The sequence below is a fragment of the Rana temporaria genome, chromosome 3, assembly GCF_905171775.1.
Source record: "Rana temporaria chromosome 3, aRanTem1.1, whole genome shotgun sequence".
Classification (NCBI taxonomy): domain Eukaryota; kingdom Metazoa; phylum Chordata; class Amphibia; order Anura; family Ranidae; genus Rana; species Rana temporaria.
In genome coordinates, this window is record NC_053491.1 from 81,563,498 (window position 1) to 81,577,716 (window position 14,219).

The 14,219-nt window shown below is 38.4% G+C and overlaps 1 protein-coding gene across 1 annotated transcript in view; it reads right to left on the minus strand.

Annotated features, from left to right (window-relative positions):
• Positions 1-14,219, minus strand: part of TRPM1 (transient receptor potential cation channel subfamily M member 1) — a 137,779-nt gene that overhangs the window by 55,691 nt on the left and 67,869 nt on the right. The window contains exons 9-15 of the mRNA XM_040342820.1: positions 14,129-14,201; positions 12,165-12,265; positions 11,377-11,547; positions 10,091-10,225; positions 7,117-7,167; positions 1,956-2,096; positions 965-994 (exon numbers count right to left, since the gene is read on the minus strand). Coding sequence (XP_040198754.1) covers positions 965-994; positions 1,956-2,096; positions 7,117-7,167; positions 10,091-10,225; positions 11,377-11,547; positions 12,165-12,265; positions 14,129-14,201 — 702 coding nt within the window. The remainder of the gene's footprint in view (positions 1-964; positions 995-1,955; positions 2,097-7,116; positions 7,168-10,090; positions 10,226-11,376; positions 11,548-12,164; positions 12,266-14,128; positions 14,202-14,219) is intronic.

Sequence of the window (14,219 nt, forward strand, 5' to 3'; positions counted from 1 at the left end):
TCTATGTCGACTCTTCTTCATGTCTCTATAATGTCGAATCTTTTCTCTCAATGTCGAATCTTTTCTCTTTATGTAGAATAATATTGGACTAATAGAGTTAAGGTTAGCCACATTCGACCGCAACGAAAACAAAAATAAAGCATTTGTTTATGTCTGATCTTTCGGTTTTCGTTTCCTGTGCTTTTGTTATCGTTTGTTAAAACGATAACGAAAATACCTGAAATTCAGACGAAAATGCATTCGGACGAAAACAAATGCACATGTCTAATGATTATACAGATTTACTGGGGGAGTTTTACTAAAATTGGTGCTTCCAGAATCTGGTGCCCTTGTGCATAGTAACCAATCAGCTTCTAGATTTTATTGTCAAAGCTTAATTGAACAAGCTAAAGTTAGAAGCTGATTGGTTATCATGCACAGCTACATCAGATTCTGTTTGCAACAGTTTTAGTTAGTTTAGTTAGTTTAGTTAAAAATGAATAAATCTGGGTGAATGCATTATGAAAAAGTATTCTAAACACGAAAGCTATAAAAGTATAATACTTAAAACAAATAAATAAATAGTGAAATAAAAAAAACTTAAGGTATCACATTCAGTAGAAGATTGTCACCTGAGTGAGAGCTAAAACATCTTGTGGCTGCAGCACATATAGATGTTCCATAACTACAAGACCATTCAGGAAAGGAAGGGAGATCTTTGCCACAGGAACTGGTAAAAGGGTAGAGGCAGGGAATGATGGGGGGCTAACACTCTGGAACCTAGCAGAGAAACATTGGGGAATGTTATACGTCTCAGGATTACAAGGCAACACTGAGGAAACATGAATTACTAGAAAATAAGTCAGAATATAAATATACAACTCAGCTTTTTTAAGCACACTTGCATATAATGTATCTCACTTTTACATTGGTTTTGCTATATAAAATAAAAAAAAAATTGAAGGATAATTGAAAACTTGCTTACCTCCATTCCTAAAAGTTTGAGAGCTTTAGGCTGTAGAGAAAACAGATTTAAGATATTTTATTTATGCTCAATTTTATGCTTGTCACAACCATAATAAATAATATTTCCTGTCAATGTACTTAGAATTTATTAGCTGCATGTCAGAAGTCTCTGGAAATAGCTTTACTTTCTATTAATCCAGGCTTCAAGGGGGCGATTAAAAAGAGACTGCTTTGCTTTCTTCTTTCTGCAGCGTGAATACTTATACCTAGACACTGGAATAACCAGGCTGAACTGAGCGAGCTAAGGAGAATGGAAGAATTAACAGCGATTATACAGGAATCTTATCCTAAGTATATGGCCGTGTAGTTGGATTGAGTTCTCGATTTCTGACACTTCCTATAAATAGCTTCTATTTTGGAGCTTTCACTTGTCTTAAAATGGCGGTTTGGACAGAATTTCTTTGGTCCGGTAAGAGCTCCCCAGACAGATAGACAGATAGATAGATATGCGTGCGAAATTTGTTTTTACTCTTTTTTTTTTTCCTTTGTACTTTTTTGGGCAGATCTCTTTGGAAATAATGGTCACCACAGTATAGATGTTTTTGATGAACAGGTGGTAAAGCATATTTATATTGATCTTAATTTGAGCTCCTAAGAGGTATTAAGAAGGATTGCTATATTCCTGCTCTACTAATGTTATGAAATATGGGATCATGTTGTCCCAGACTATGTGCTTTCTGAATGTAACTTTGCAAAAAATCTAATAAAATGTAATATGTTAAAAAAAAGCAAATATAGTAAATATATATTATCTGTTTATAAAGAACATTAGAAAATAATGTATTACTGTAGATACTCTAAATGAATGTGGGTTATTTATTTCAAAGTTTAAAATATATTACAATATGTTATTATTACATTACATATGTAGATAGATAGATAGATAGATAGATAGATAGATAGATAGATCTACTTCTGAATATTCTTAAAGAATCATGACTTATTCTTACCCTCTTTGGTCCAAATAAGTTATTATAAAGAGTTCTAAAGGACTTTCTGGTGTAGTGACAGCGATAGGCTCCACCCATGAGGTACTCAAGCACAAGGCCAATATCAATCAAGCTGACATGATAATCGGGAGGAAGGTTACCCTGTAAAAAAACACATGCATTATAAGTGTGATATAGCATGGATCAGTGTTTCTCAACTCCAGTCCTCGGGGCGCACCAACAGGTCTTGTTTTCAGGCTTTCCATTATTGTGCACAGGTGATTTTATCAGTTTCACTGCCTTAGTAATTACCACAGCAGTTTGATCTGAGGGAAATCCTGAAAACATGACCTGTTAGTGCGCCCCGAGGACTGGAGTTGAGAAACACTGGCATGGATGATACTACTGACAGCACTTGATTTTCATGTAACGACATATGCATATTAGCTTATTAAAAGAGCAAAAATAAAATTTTACTTTTGATTCAGAAAACCAATAAACCTACAATGTTAGTGGTAACCTAGGTCAGGCTTGCACCAAAACAATATAATTCATTATACCAAGTTACCTAAGTTTAACTGTGTCATATACAGGTTAAACTCGAATAATTTGAATATTGTGCAAAAGTTCATTTATTTCACTAATGCAACTTAAAAGGTGAAACTAATATATGAGATAGACTCATTACATACAAAGCAAGATAGTTCAAGCCGTGATTTGTCATAATTGTGATGAGTATGGTTTACAGCTCATGAAAACCCCAAATCCACAGTCTCAGAAAATTAGAATATTACATGCAATCAATAAAACAAGGATTGTACATAGAACCATATCGGACCTCTGACAAGTATAAGCATGCATATGAACTCAGTACTTGCTTTGGGCCCCTTTTGCAGCAATTACTGCCTCAATGCGGTGTGGGATGGAAGCTATAAGCCTGTGGCACTGCTGAGGTGGTATGGAAGACCAGGATGCTTCAATAGCGGTCTTTAGCTCTTCTGCATTGTTCGGTCTCTCATCTTTCTCTTGGCAATGCCCCATAGATTCTCTATGGGGTTCAGGTCAGGCGAGTTTGCTGGCCAATCAAGCACAGTAATCCCACAGTCATTGTACCAGGTTTTGGTGCTTTTGGCAGTGTGGGCAGGTGCCAAGTTCTGCAGGAAAATGAAGTCAGCATCCCCATAGAGCTCGTCTGCGCAAGGAAGCATGAAGTGCTCTAAAATCTCCTGGTAGACGGCTGCGTTGACCCCAGGCCTAATGAAGCACAGTGGACCAACACCAGCAGATGACATGGCTCCCCAAATCAACACAGACTGTGGAAATTTCACACTGGACTGCAAGAATCTTGTAGTGTGTCTCCCCATTCTTCCTCCATACTCTGGGTCCTTGGATTCCAAATGAGATGCAAAATTTGCTCTCATCAGAAAAGAGGACTTTGGACCACTGAGCAACAGACCAGGTCTGTTTTTCTTTAGCCCAGGTAAGACGCTTCTGACGTTGTTTGTTGTTCAGGAGTGGCTTGACAAGAGAAATACGACATTTGAAGCCCATGTCCAGGATCCGTCTGTGTGTGGTGGCTCTTGATGCACTAACTCCAGCCCCCTGAAAGTCCCAATACTTTTGAATGGCCTTTTCCTGACAATCCTCTCCAGGCTGCGGTCATCCCTGCTGGTTGTGCACCTTTTTCTTCCACACTTTTCCCTTCCACATAACTTTCTATTAATGTGCTTTCATACAGCACTTTGGGAACATCCAACTTCTTTTGCAATTACCTTTTGAGGCTTTCCCTCCTTATGGAGGGTGTCAATGATGTTTTTTTGCACAACTATCAGCTCTGCAGTCTTTCCTATTATTGTGCTTCCTACTGAACCAGACTGAGAGACCATTTAAAGGCTCAGGAACCGTTTACAGGTGTTATGGCTTAATTAGTTGATTGGCGTGGGACACTTTGAGCCTAGAATATTGCACCTTTTCACAATATTCAAATTTTCGGAGATTGCGAATTTGGGGTTTTCATGAGCTGTAAGCCATAATCATCACAATTATGACAAATCACGGCTTGAACTATCTTGCTTTGCATGTAATGAGTCTATCTCATATATTAGTTACACCTTTTAAGTTGCATTAGTGAAATAAATGAACTTTTTCACGATATTCTAATTTTTCGAGTTTCACCTGTATATTTTGAGAGTTAAAAATATTTAAAAGGCAACATCCTCTATGCTGATTATCACATGTGTTTTCTCTTTTGCATTAAACATATTCAGTTAACATGATGGAAATTTTTACATACAGTACATTAATACGTATAAAAAATTGAACTATTATTGCTATTCTTAAGCATTTGCTTACTGCTGTTGATACTGTATATTTTAACAAAGAAACATAATTTAAAAAAAGAATTGCAGAGAATATAAAAAGCCATCTCATTATTTAAAGTATTATTCTATCTATTTATAATATAGCAGTGATGGCGAACCTTGGCACCCCAGATGTTTTGGAACTACATTTCCCATGATGCTCTTGCACTCTACAATATAGTGGAGAATCATGGGAAATGTAGTTCCAAAACATCTGGGGTGCCAAGGTTCGCCATCACTGTAATATAGCATATAATATCCACTTAAGCCCCGGACCATATTGCTGCCTAAAGACCCAAGGGGTTTTTACAGTTCGGGACTGCGTCGATTTAACAGACAATTGCGCGGTTGTGCGACGTGGCTCCCAAACAAAATTGGCGTCCTTTTTTTCCCACAAATAGAGCTTTCTTTTGGTGGTATTTGATCACCTCTGCGGTTTTTATTTTTTGCGCTATAAACAAAAATAGAGCGACAATTTTGAAAAAAATTCAATATTTTTTACTTTTCGCTGTAATAAATATCCCCCAAAAACATATATAATTTTTTTTTCCTCAGTTTAGGCCGATACGTATTCTTCTACCTATTTTTGGTAAAAAAAAAATCGCAATAATCGTTTATCGGTTGGTTTGCGCAAAATTTATAGCGTTTACAAAATAGGGGATAGTTTTTTTGCATTTTTATTTTTTTTATTTTTTTTTACTACTAATGGCGGCGATCAGCGATTTTTTTCGTGACTGCGACATTATGGCGGACACTTCGGACAATTTTGACATATTTTTGGGACCATTGTCATTTTCACAGCAAAAAATGCATTTAAATTGCATTCTTTATTGTGAAAATGACAGTTGCAGTTTGGGAGTTAAACACAGGGGGCGCTGTAACATTTAGTGTTCACTTTGTGTGTGTTTACTAGTGTAGGGGGGTGTGGCTGTAGGAATGACATCATCGATCGGGTCTTCCCTATAAAGGGAATCACCCGATCGATGCGCCGCCACAGTGAAGCACGGGGAAGCAGTGTTTACACACGGCTCTCCCCGTTCTTCAGCTCCGGGGAGCGATCGCGACGGAGCGGCTAAAAACAAATAGCCGCGCCGTCGTCCCGGATCGCTCCCCGAGCGGACCCGACCTCCGCATGTACCGGGGGGGTCCCGATCGGACCCCCCACCCACGTCTAGCAGAGGACGTACAGGTACGTACATGTGCCTGTCCGTGCCATTCTGCTGACGTATATGTACATGAGGAGGTCGGGAAGTGGATATAAAAGTTCCTTGATAACAACAATTTTAATACATTCCATTGATGCAGCAACATATCATGAATGATTGACAGAATGAAAAAGGGACTTCACCTTCATGTTAACCCATCCAAATCCACTAGCCATTCTCTGCATGGCAATGAAGCGGTGATGATGGATGATGGAAATGTTAAGAACATGTTAAGATGAAAAATGACAAACATATGCAAGTGAATGTATGGCAAACATAAAAATGGCTTGAAAATGTAAATATGGCACACATAAAACTGAGAATATTTTTCATGAGTATGCATTTTATACAGGCATTAAGATATTTTATCTAAAAAATTGGATTATAGGATTATTGTAATATCTCATCCAGCCAAAAAAAAACCACATGTATTACTTACTAATTTCTTTACTCTAGTGCATTTAGTGGATGGGCACTTCCTACTTCCTGATACTCATTCTGTAATTTCTTGTCTCTAAGCTAATGAATGATCAGGATGAAAATGGTTTGGATCTGATCTAAAAACATTCTTAGTACCAACATTTTGATTTTTTGAGAGACACATAAGGGAGCTAACAGTAGATAGGTTGAGGAATGCATTATACAGTGAGGGGAAAAGTATTTGAGCCCCTGCTGATTTTGTACATTTGCCCACTGACAAAGAAATGATCAGTCTATAATTCTAATGGTAGATTTATTTTAACAGTGAGAGAAAGAATAACAATAAAAAAAATCCAGAAAATCACGTGTGTGTATATAGTTAAACAAATGGGTTCCCAGATGATCAGATTGCCTACAAAAGGACGTTGGGTGGACTAGTGTACAACAGATGTATTAGGAAAGCCCTGTGCCAGTAGGTTGTGTTCCTTGCATGCCAAGAGGTAACCCAAAAAGGGTTTTCGTTACTTTTGTACTGAATGGGGGAAGGTTAGACCTTCTGTCAAGTTTATATTTCTGTCTGTGTTCCTATTGGGTAGATTCACCCCGTTCTTTGTCCTGATGACAGTGGTCATGAATAAGCTAACAGCGGTTTTAGCCATTCCCTACTCTAGTCAAAACTTTAAAAAAAAAGTTATGGCTATTCATACACTAACTTTGCCCGGGGTGTATAACTTTTATAATGCAAACTTTAGTGATCAGATTATTTTTCACTACTCTAGTAAAATGAAATTTTACTAAATGTTGTAGGTGTTCACTTCTTTGTGTATCATCATTCCTTTCATATAGTACCAAGATAAATATACCTGATTGCCCACTTTTGTCTGTAAACTTTGCACTCTGGATAAAATATTGTTGATTGCTATCTATCTATCTATCTATCTATCTATCTATCTATCTATCTATCTATCTATCTATCTATCTATCTATCTATCTATCTATCTATCTATCTATCTATCTATCTATCATAGTGATATAATAAAATATAATATTGATAAACCATTCATATGTTCTGTGGTAAGTAACTAAATACCAGAAGATGATAGCAAAATCAGTTTTTCTACTTATTACCTTATGGCCTAACAATTATATTTGAAGTTTACTACATTTCATAGATTTTGCGTTTAATAAATCATTTACCTTTTTTACATCTCTTACAAGATAATGGAGAGTATTTGGTGGACCCAGTCTCTGAAACAGAAAACAATAATCAGTGGTTGGGAACACACACTATGAGGTCACAGATTTCTCTTATTTTTTTTTATTTTTTTTTAATATTGTAGATTTAGATGAAGGTGTTATATACAAGCTCACTTTCCTATAATATAATAGAAGGATAGTACCAATTTTTACTGGCAAGGCTACTTGATATGGAATTTTAGGTGATTTGGAGGTAACGCAAAGATGTCTCTCCCCTTCCTGGTGACTACACTGAGCAGCAAGATATTGGGAAAGGGTAAATATGTCATGTGCAGAGGGATTGCTTAAGCCCCCATAGACAAGGTTCAATTTAAACTATGGCCCGGATTCTCGTAGCACTTACGCCAACGTATCTAAAGATACGCTGCGTAAGTGTAAATGTGCGCCGTCGTATCTATGCGCCGTGCCCATAGAACTAGATACGCCTGAAAATAGGCTTCCTCCGACCGAAGTTTCCTATACCGGCGTATCTTGGGCGCATATTTACGCTGGCCGACTCATTGCAAATGAGTGAGATACTCCGATTCACGAACGTACTTGCACCCAGCGCATTAATATACATGGTTTACGTAAGTCGTACATCCGGCGTAAAGTTAAGCCACATAAAGCAGGTGTAAGTCATGTTAAGGTATGGACCAGGGAACAGCCGTCGTATTTTACGTCGTTTACGTAGTAGTACGTGAATGGGGCTGGGCGTAGGTTACATTCACGTCGTAGGCATTGAGCCGTCATATCTTAGGGAGTATATTCAACGTGATACTGAGCATGCGCGCGCATGCGCCGTTCGCTCGGACCATCATTTGCATGGGGTAACGCTTCATTTAAATGGATCACGCCCACCTTCCACCTACTTTGAATTAGGTGGGCTTACGCTGACGAATTTATGTTACGCCGGCGCAACGTTGAGAGCATTTGCATTGTGAATTGGGTGCTTGCCTCTCTGCTTTATGTCGGCGTAGCGCATATGAGATGCGCTACGCCCGCCTAAAAATGCACCGATCTACCTGAATCCGACCCTATGTATTTAGTTGCTTGCCTGAAGTTCCATTTTAGCTTCCATATGTCAGGCCATTGTAATTAAATGGCGAGATGATGCCCTTACTTGGACAGATAGACTTACCGATATGTCATTTTGTTTTACACAAAGCCACTGCTCTGCAGCTTTGGACAGGGTGGGGATCAGTTAAAGGCACAGAGCTGATTGGAGTCACTTTGTACCATGTGATTGCTTTGGTGGGGTGAGAGGGAGAGTATAAGGGGCCACTGATCAACAACGTCGTAGGTTCATTTTGGGGTATTTAAAGTGACCACCAATTATGGGAAAGGGCGTGTTTTTTTTTAAATGCCACAGACCACCAATGATTGTTTCATTGTTTTGGGGGGGGGGGGGGGGATAAAATGACATTCACCACCAATGTAGTGTTGTAGCTTGTTTTTTCTTTTGTTTTTTTGTTTTTAGGGGGAAGTTAAAGTGTTTTGAGTTCATCCATGACATCTAGCCATTGCACACAATACATTTTTAATGCAATACAATTTTAACCTTTCGGCTTTTCATCCTTTCAACTTTTTTGGCACTAAAGACTCATACACACGATCGGACTTCCATCTGACTTTTCCGTGGATTTTGGGCCGAAGGGCATTGGTCGTGAACTTGGTATGCATACACACAGCAGGACTTTTTCAGCCAACTTTCACCAAATCATGTGTTTTTTCTGCTCTTTACCGCCACCCTTTGGGCAACTTCTGCTATTGTTGGTTGATCTTTAGCATTGATTCTGAGCATGCGTGTTTGTAATTTGGACTTTAGTCCGATGGGCTTGTGTACACTCGATCGGATTTTGCTCCATCTGACATTTGTTGCCGGAAAGTTTGTCTGTTTTCACAGCGAACATTTGTCCGATGAAAAACACAAAACATTTGTCCAATGGAGCATACGCACAGTCGGATTGTCCGCTAAAACAGGTCCGTCGGATGTTTGTTGTCAAAAAGTCAGATTGCGGGTATGGGCCTTAAGAATGGAAGACTTGCGCTTGATTTTAATGGGCAACTTATAAAGGTTAAGAGCACCTATATTTATTTTTACCCCTTCAATACCAGCTTGTTTCATCATTTAAAAACAAATGTGGCAAAAAATATTAGATCACCTTGCGAGGTCTACTTTCCAAAAAACTGGTCATTTTGGGGTAAAACTCTAAAAGAAAGCTCAGCTGTTTTTTTTTTTAATTATATGAAATTCATTTAGCTGTTGCATGATCGAGTAATTGTCAGAAAATTATCACAACACTGAAAAATGACTTGGTAATGAAAAGGGTATAACATGATGGTCCTGAATAGGGATGAGCTTATGGTTTGGTCCGAACACAAACAAGTTCAGATTGAACCTTGGCTGTTCGGGTGTTTGGATGCCAGATTCCAATAAGCCCTTCACCTACAGACCTCCCCAACCACCAGGTCAGGGTCATGTGGAAGAGGCCCTTGCCCTCATTGACATGGGCACAATGTGCTCTGCCAGGATGATCCCCTGGCACGGTAGCCTGCCATGTTGAGGGCATATGGCATAGTATGGTTCAAGTAGGGGAAAGAATGCTGTTGATCCTAATTAAACCTAATATAACCTAGTAATTTTTTTGGAAACTCCTTTTTTTTTTAAGATTACAATACATTTCTGTCACCAGGAGCTCTTAGGAATGAAACGTTTGCTAATATAAATATGTGCTTATGATAATTCATGCTCCAATGTGTGTATGGATAAGGTTGCAGTGGGTTTGGAGAAAGAAAAGAGGATTAACCAATGAACACATTGGCTTGCATTATACCAAACCCAGTTTACAATGTATTTATTTGAATGAAAAGAAAATACATTTTTGTGTATCATTTATTTTTCAGTGTCCAAACATAGGTTTACATTACTTACTGTATTGTATAGTTCTTCTAATCTTGGAATGGTGAGAAACCTCTGCATGTTAACACCATTCTCAATTAAAAGCTTTACAAAATCCACCCGATCTAGAACCAGGGCATCCATCATCGCTTGTTCTAGGGAATTCACCTTAGAAAAAGTTACAAAACATTATTAAAGTGTTACTCCAGCTTTTCCTGTTTTGCATAAAGTACATTTAGGTAAAAAAAAACACATCCTTTGTAGTGACGAAACACGTAGTGAAGAGCTATGTTCTGACGTCGCTGCGCCTACACCAATCCTGGAAGTATACGGGCTGCTATCGAGAGCCGGCTGGCTCGATTATTTACATGCTGTTTTTTACCTACCTAAGTGTAAGTGTCCATTCGTCTTTTTTATTTATTACATATAAAAGGTTTTACACTATATAAGCCTATGTTTTCTATGGGGATATGTTTGATCCTGCCAACTGCTCACGAGGGTCACCGTCATTGAAGCTAGGACTTCTGGTGTATGCCACAGAGACCCCAGGCTGGGTTATTAGCCACAGGCGCTCATTGATCCCCTGTCACAAGGGATCATATCATTGCGGTAAGCGGTAGTATGTGCTAGGCTGGAGGCTCTTTTCTATCTTCACTTCCTCCCAGGTGTTTTTGGATTAAGTGTCACTGTGGATGATTCATCAATACACATTGTACGGACTATTATGTGTTTTTTTTTTGTTCTCTTTTTCAACCAAAGACTTTTTTTTTGTTTATCCCTCTAAGTGCCACTCTTGGGAGTTTTACCAATTCCATCGTGTGTGTTAATTTCTTAAGCTGTGAGTCCATTTACATTAGTCACAGCTGGATTCAAACACCTTTTTTCCTTCTAGGTCTTTATTTCTCAATAACTTGTGTCATAGGTTTGTTTGGCATAATAATTTTTATTGAGCCTTTACCATTGTATCACTTGTTTTTTCATTAATTAATTTATTGGTGAGTGCACCCACATCAGCACTAGTAGGCTAGTGCTTCACAGGTCAATTTTTTTCAAGGCAGCTTCTTTCCTTTTTTAATAGTACATTGTATGTAGAGATACAGTATTCAAAAAAAAAAAATGATAGGTAGCAATTTATTGCTTTGATGTCAATACAAAGCATTAAGAGAGTTGGACAGAGACCCCTATTAATGCAGTTAAAGCTAAAAAAAAACAATACAGATCGAAAAATCTTTACATAAATCTGGAAAACAATTACTTTTCAAACTACAAAGTGTTTTTGTAAAGTAGAGAAAATGAACAAATTAAATGTATAAAAGTACCCAATTCAGAAGCTCAATCTTCCTGGGGTCAGTTTCTTCTTCAGGCTCCTCTTTGCCTTTTCCTTTCTTTTTGCCTTTGCCCTTCCCTCTTGGTGCTTTAGTTTGAGGTGCAGGTGATCGCTTTTCTCTTTCCTGGGCGGACCCATCAGCTGCTGTAAGGCTTCCTAAAGGCTGGCATCACAATATAAATTAAAACATTTGGAAGAATACTATTTTATTTGAATTTAGGGAAAACTACCAAGACTATAAAGCAAACACTGTTTAGAAAGCTGATCACTTATTGGTACACATTCTATCTCTATTTATATTAATAATTGGACGTGTATTTTAGTCCCAACAATTATCATGAGCTCCTAAATTGCCATAATTGTGTAAAGAAGCCACAATGTAACATTTCAATAGTAGAGATTACTGAGTCTGCCGACAGTAAAAATAATAGTTCACATTTCTTTGCTCAGTGTTCTGAATGGCAGGACTGCATATTTCCATATGAACGGGTAAAGTTTTAACAAATCATAAAAATCCCCTTCAATATTCTATTCTTATCCACCATATCTCACAAGTTCTAAAGAAACAAAACATGGTTTCAACTATATTTTATAACCAGCAGACAAAGGAGCAAGTCTTGAAATGTACATAATTAGACTAAATACATTTTAAATTTTACTAACACATTCTATTATGTATTTAAAAAAAAAATCCTTTTTGTTAAATGCTTCTCTGGATGTACCCATACATACACAGAATTAATGACTAGCTTTCTCATAGGATTAAAAAACAAACCTTACCGGCCATTGGTGTCCAAAAACAAAAATTTGGCTGCGTGCAATATCGACCCGATTCCAGGCTAATGCTAAACTAAGCTGGTCTGGTGCAGAGGCATTTGTACCTTGTGAAAAAAAAAGATAATGTTTTTTTTTTTATTATTGTTCAGAGTATTGTATGCACCATGAAAAGGCATGGGAAAAGCTAATCATATACAGACTGAAACTGCTGGAAAATATAAACAATTTTTATAAATTATTTAGCAATCCCATTGTGTTTGGAGGACATATGTCCACAATGTAAGTTCCTGAACGGCTTGTATTGCCTTCACATGGGTTTCATTCAACATGTCCATGAATCTATCAATAACAGTTCATGAGGCAGTAAAGGGGAGTATTGAATTATCTCTGTTAATCCATCATGATGAATTGAGAATTGGAAAAAAATCTCAAGGCTGTCAAATCCCTGGAATTTTTTTTTGTTCTTTGATATACTATTCACTTTTACAATTTTTTGCAACAAAGGGCCATTTTGTGACAGTCAGCCCCATCCTGTATATAGCCACCTTCAAGAAGAAGGGGCTATATAGTATACTAATGCTATATTTTCAGCATTGCAACAGAAGTCCGTTCTCCTTTATAAATTTGCATGACAGCCCAGTTAAATCATCAACATTGAAAGCATTGTTGATTACCTATGTCGCTTTTGTCTGCACAAGTTGCTTAAGTATCCAGTGCACAAAACTGGAAGCGAACCTCCATGATGACATCACAGAGCTGGTGGATGTTAGAGACTCTGCGCTCCTCCACCTCCCGTTTGAGGATGCCCCACATATGCTCAATAGGGTTTAGGTCTGGAGACATGCTTGGCCAGTCCATCACCTTTACCCTCAGCTTCTTTAGCAAGGCAATTGTCATCTTTGAGGTGTGTTTGGGGTCGTTATCATGTTGGAATACTGCCCTGTGGCCCAGTTTCTGAAGAAGGGAGGGGATCATGCTCTGCTTCAGTATGTCACAGTACATGTTGGCATCCATGGTTCCCTCAATGAACTGTAGCTCCCCAGTGCCGTCAGCACTCATGCAGCCCTAGACCATGACACTCCCACCACCATGCATGACTGTAGGCAAGACACACTTGTCTTTGTACTCCTCACCTGGCTGCCACCACACACGCTTGACACCATCTGAACTAAATAAGTTTATGTTATTCACATCAGACCACAGGACATTGTTCCAGTAATCCATGTCCTTAGTCTGCTTGTCTTCAGAAAACTGTTTGCAGGCTTTCTTGTGCATCATCGTCAGAAGAGGCTTCCTTCTGGGACAACAGCAATGCAGACTAATTTGATGCAGTGTGCAGCATATGGCCTGAGCACTGACAGGCTGACCCCCCCCCCCCCCTTCCTTCAACCTCTGCAGCAATGCTGGCAGCACTCATATGTCTTTTTCCCAAAGACAACCTCTGGATATGACGCTCAACTTCTTTGGTCAACCATGGAGAGGCGTGTCCTAAAATGGAACCTGTCCTGTTAAACCGCTGTATGGTCTTGGCCACCGTGCTGCAGCTCCGTTTCAGGGTCTTGGCAATCTTCTTATAGTCTAGGCCATCTTTATGTAGAGCAACAATTATTTTTTTCCTTTATCCTTAGAGTGTTCTTTGCCATGAGGTGCCATGTTGAACTTCATGTGACCAGTATGAGAGCGTGAGAGCGATAACACCAAATTTAACACACCTGACCTCCCCATTCATACTTGTGACATTGTAACACTAATGAGTCACATGAGTTATTTTGAGGGGGACAGAAAATGTACACTGTATTACAAGCTGTACACTCACTACTTTACATTGTAGCAAAGTGTAATTTCTTTAGTGTTGTCATATGAAAAGAGATAATAAAATATTTACAAAAATGTGAGGGGTGTACTCACTTTTGTGAGATACTGTATAATCAGCTTATGGAAAACACAGCAATACATTAGTCATGTACCTTTTAAAAGAGCTGTTAAAATTGCCATTTCAATATCTTGCTGACCTTCTGATCCCATACGAAAAACAGTGATCTGTTTTGGAGATATGTT